We start from the raw sequence: 3,551 nt of genomic DNA, 5'->3' as shown, positions 1-3,551 counted from the left end.
AGGCAAGAAGTAAAAAGGACCCAATTTTTCACCTCAGTAGATTAAAAATTCTTATAATTTCTCCCAACCAATTTAGTTTCCCGTTTATTTCCACTTCTTTACAAAGTGCACCTATATGCCTACGCAGACCAGAAAAGGAGGAAAGCAGAATTTTCATGGCTGCTTTGTTCTTAATTCAGTATCAAATATTTGAATTACACGTTTAGAAAAAAATTAACATACATCCATTTTTATTTGTTTTGTTTTTTTCTTTAAAGCAGGATTTTTGCAGTAAAGATAAATTGGCTTGATCCAAAAAAAAAAAAAAACCCAACAATGAAAAAGTTGAAAATTACAAAAAAAAAAAAAAAAAGCTTGTCACAGAGTTAAGCTTACGTGGTTTACATTATCAAACCCCTCTGTTCGCTGGGGCATTTTCATCAGGAGTATAGCTAAATATGTACACTGTATGTTATACTGGAGCTTGTGTTCACGAGAGGCATCAGGATCATAACAATCAAGAGGATACACTTCACATGGGCAATAGCTCTGTGTTCGGTCATGGACGTACAATATGGTTTAGTAATGGGAGATCTAAATTTTTTCTTTTTTTGGTTTTTTGGTTTTTTCCATATAAAATACGCTGCTTAAAACGGATGTTCCCCTTAGAACGATGCTTTCCCTCGTCTCATCAGCTGTTGCTGTGTCTGGGATTTGATGGATGTGTGAAGCTCGAACTGATTGTCTCTCTTTCCCCTCTCCAGTGATCTCAGCCCCGTTTCTGCCCTTCCTCCCTGCGAAGTCCACCGGGACCTGGATGCCTGAGACAGCGCACGCACCGGACCTGGTGGCCGCGCTGCTGTGAGTTTACCCAAGCAGCTAATCTGCATTTTTAAGCGGCAGCTGCCAACACAACAAAACAAAATGCTTCAACCGCTAAAGTCTGCAAGTTGGATGGTTTTGTGCCCTGTGATGGTTTCTGCTGTAATGGTTTGGTAAATGTATCTCACCCCTTGCTAGTGCAGGATTGCCTTCCCCCGAGTTTTTTTGCCAGCAGTTTGCCTGACCTGGCTGTTCTGAGGAAAAATAAGTTGAGAGGGAGGCTGGGGTCTTTTTGAAATAATTCTTTCATGTTAGGGAAAAGAACGCAGAAATTGCGTTAAAACAATCACCATCTCGGGCACATTAAAATCCTGTATTACGACTACATGTTTGCTTTGTCATCCCCCCACCAGTCTTCTCCCCCTTCCTAGTAGGTATTTTGGAATGTAAGGTAGATGGAGCTAATCCAAGGGGCTGCTGAATAAGTTCTCCCCCCTCCCTTGTTTTGAAGGCAGTTTTTTTTGGTAGCCATTGCAAACGACAGCACAGAAACATGCAATCAGAGGGGTTGAGGCTTTTTGTGGAAAACAAGAGCAAAATAAATACGACCTTGTGTCTGATTTCATTTTAAAAATTATGTTTTTATAAAGATTTCTTTTTTATTCCCCCCCGCCATCCCAAAGTCCGCGATAGAAATCCAGCATGTCTGGCTTCCAGTGAGCCCGTTCCATCCTGGGAGGCTGCTTCTATCTCTTTACAATATTCACAGTAACAACAAAGAGAGAAAGGAAAGCCAGTTCTAAGCCTTTTTTCCTTCGGCTTCTGCCACCTTTTGCTTCCTGCTGGACCATTAAGTATTAAACAGGTGAGTTCTTTTTCCTTATACCTGAGGGGGCAAAGTGCATTACAGGCACCACTACATGTTTCTGCAGAAAACCCATCATTTGCAAGGTTTCAGTCCAGCATTACGAATTAAACCACACTGGAGCCAAGATCCCCTTTTGCCATCCCTACATTCTCCTCTTGGCAGAAAATTTTCTTACTTGGTGTCACCTTAGGCAAAGCTCCATGTTCTTAATCTCTGGATGGGTCTCTCGGTCGTCAGGTTTTATCCCATGGCTGTAACCATGCTGGATGGGTGTGGGTGTCCAAATGAGATGCTGGAAGATGGGTGGATGGGGGTAGGTGTTGGTAGGATGTGTCCAGAGTGGCTGAAAGGTGGCAAATGCCCCATGGGCGCCATGTGAGTAGCAAGGGCAGCAGCGCTGAAGGGAGACGATTTCTCCTGCATGCACTTTGACAGTTCCTCAAAACACTCGGAGCCTTTCTTGCTTTTCTTTGACTTGTTGGACATTTTCCTATTCCTGGTCTGGATTCCTTCCTTTTTCATGGTCAGAGGCCTGTTCACCTGCAAGAAATGAGAAAATCAGGCTCATGCAGACAAAAATGACCTTATTGTGCAAAAATGAAAATATTTGGACAGCCCCCATGTGTTTTTCCTGGATGGAGACCTTTTTCTGGCCAAAAAAAATGGTGTTTCTCTCTGCAGAACTTGTTTATATTGATTTGTTTAATAAAACCACACACACAAAAACCCCCTAGACATGAAAAACAAATTGAACTGAATTTGGCAGCTGATGACTCTCTTTCCTGTAGGCTTACCCTCAGTCTTCATTCATTTCCTAGTAGAAGAGATCAAACTAGGAGGCACATGTTGACCCGAATTCAGTCCTAAGACATGACCAATCTTGTACCAGTAACCTCTGTTACTTACACTTTAAATAATAATCTTAACCAGGTTCCAACATGACAAGTGATTCCTGGTTAAGATTAATTTCTTCTAAAAAGAAAAAAATTAAAAAAAAATAAAAGTGCCTTAGGTTTGTTTGGGGTTTTTTAAATCAAAATGAAGATGCACCATCAGGACTAATTTTTGCACAGAGCCCCCATTCCAAATGGCCTCTGTGTTTCTGGAAGTGAAAACCGAGCGTGGTAGCTCTCTTTTGCCTGCTCTGCCCAAGCGTAAGAAGCCAAGCTAATACATTGTAATGTCACCGAACTTAGCATCACTATGCTGACAAAGAATGGCTGTCACTTCCCAGGGGAACCTTAGAGACGGGGAAGGAATAGAACAACAACCAAAACCCTGAAACCAATAAAAGCCTAGTGTACACCATGCAGTTAAGATGTCAATCCCAGCTAGGCAAGCAGCGACACAGGAGATCAGTAAATACTCACATTGTGCAATTTGTAGTAGAGTCCGCAGGCATTACAAACTGGGTCCCCGTTTGCATTACGTCGCCATAAGGTCGTGGTGGTCGTCTGACAGTTGGCACAACAGGTCCCTGCTCTCCTAGCCGCTGACTAACCAAAAGAAAAAGAAAATTAAAACTGTATCAGCAAGAGGAGGGACATCGTGAGAAAGGTCAAGTTGGGCTCAGTATTAGGTTGGGTAGAACTAGTTACAGAGGTTTACAGAGCATCGGGGCTGACGGAAAGCTCCTGTTAATTTTATATTCTGTGGCTGTTAGGTTTTTGTTTAAATTCAAGCATTCCCTTCCTTGGACTGCAGCTTCAAGCCCTGTGGTACTGTCTGTGCAGGGGAACTAAGGAGAGAAACAAGGCAGATCTAGCTCCACAAACAAAGATTATAAAGGGGGAAATATCATCTTGATTTGTTCAGGTTTTCGCTTTGCAGGATTCTTGGATGTGAAAAGAAAATGCCTTCACCTTTTCTTTTTTTTTTTGAT

General features: G+C 42.2%; 1 protein-coding gene across 1 annotated transcript in view; it reads right to left on the bottom strand.

Moving 5' to 3' along the window:
* Nucleotides 1-1,382: 1,382 nt before the first annotated feature.
* Nucleotides 1,383-3,551, bottom strand: part of GATA2 (GATA binding protein 2) — a gene marked incomplete at its 5' end in the record, with an annotated part of 8,172 nt that continues 6,003 nt past the window's right edge. The window contains 2 exons of the mRNA XM_010134719.1: nucleotides 1,383-2,209; nucleotides 3,040-3,165. Of these exons, the coding sequence (XP_010133021.1) occupies nucleotides 1,910-2,209; nucleotides 3,040-3,165 (426 nt within the window). The remainder of the gene's footprint in view (nucleotides 2,210-3,039; nucleotides 3,166-3,551) is intronic.

This window comes from Buceros rhinoceros, unplaced genomic scaffold (assembly GCF_000710305.1).
Source record: "Buceros rhinoceros silvestris isolate BGI_N320 unplaced genomic scaffold, ASM71030v1 scaffold17124, whole genome shotgun sequence".
Lineage (NCBI taxonomy): Eukaryota > Metazoa > Chordata > Aves > Bucerotiformes > Bucerotidae > Buceros > Buceros rhinoceros.
Note: the sequence above shows the minus strand (reverse complement) of the source record. Positions and strands in the feature narration are given on the sequence as shown.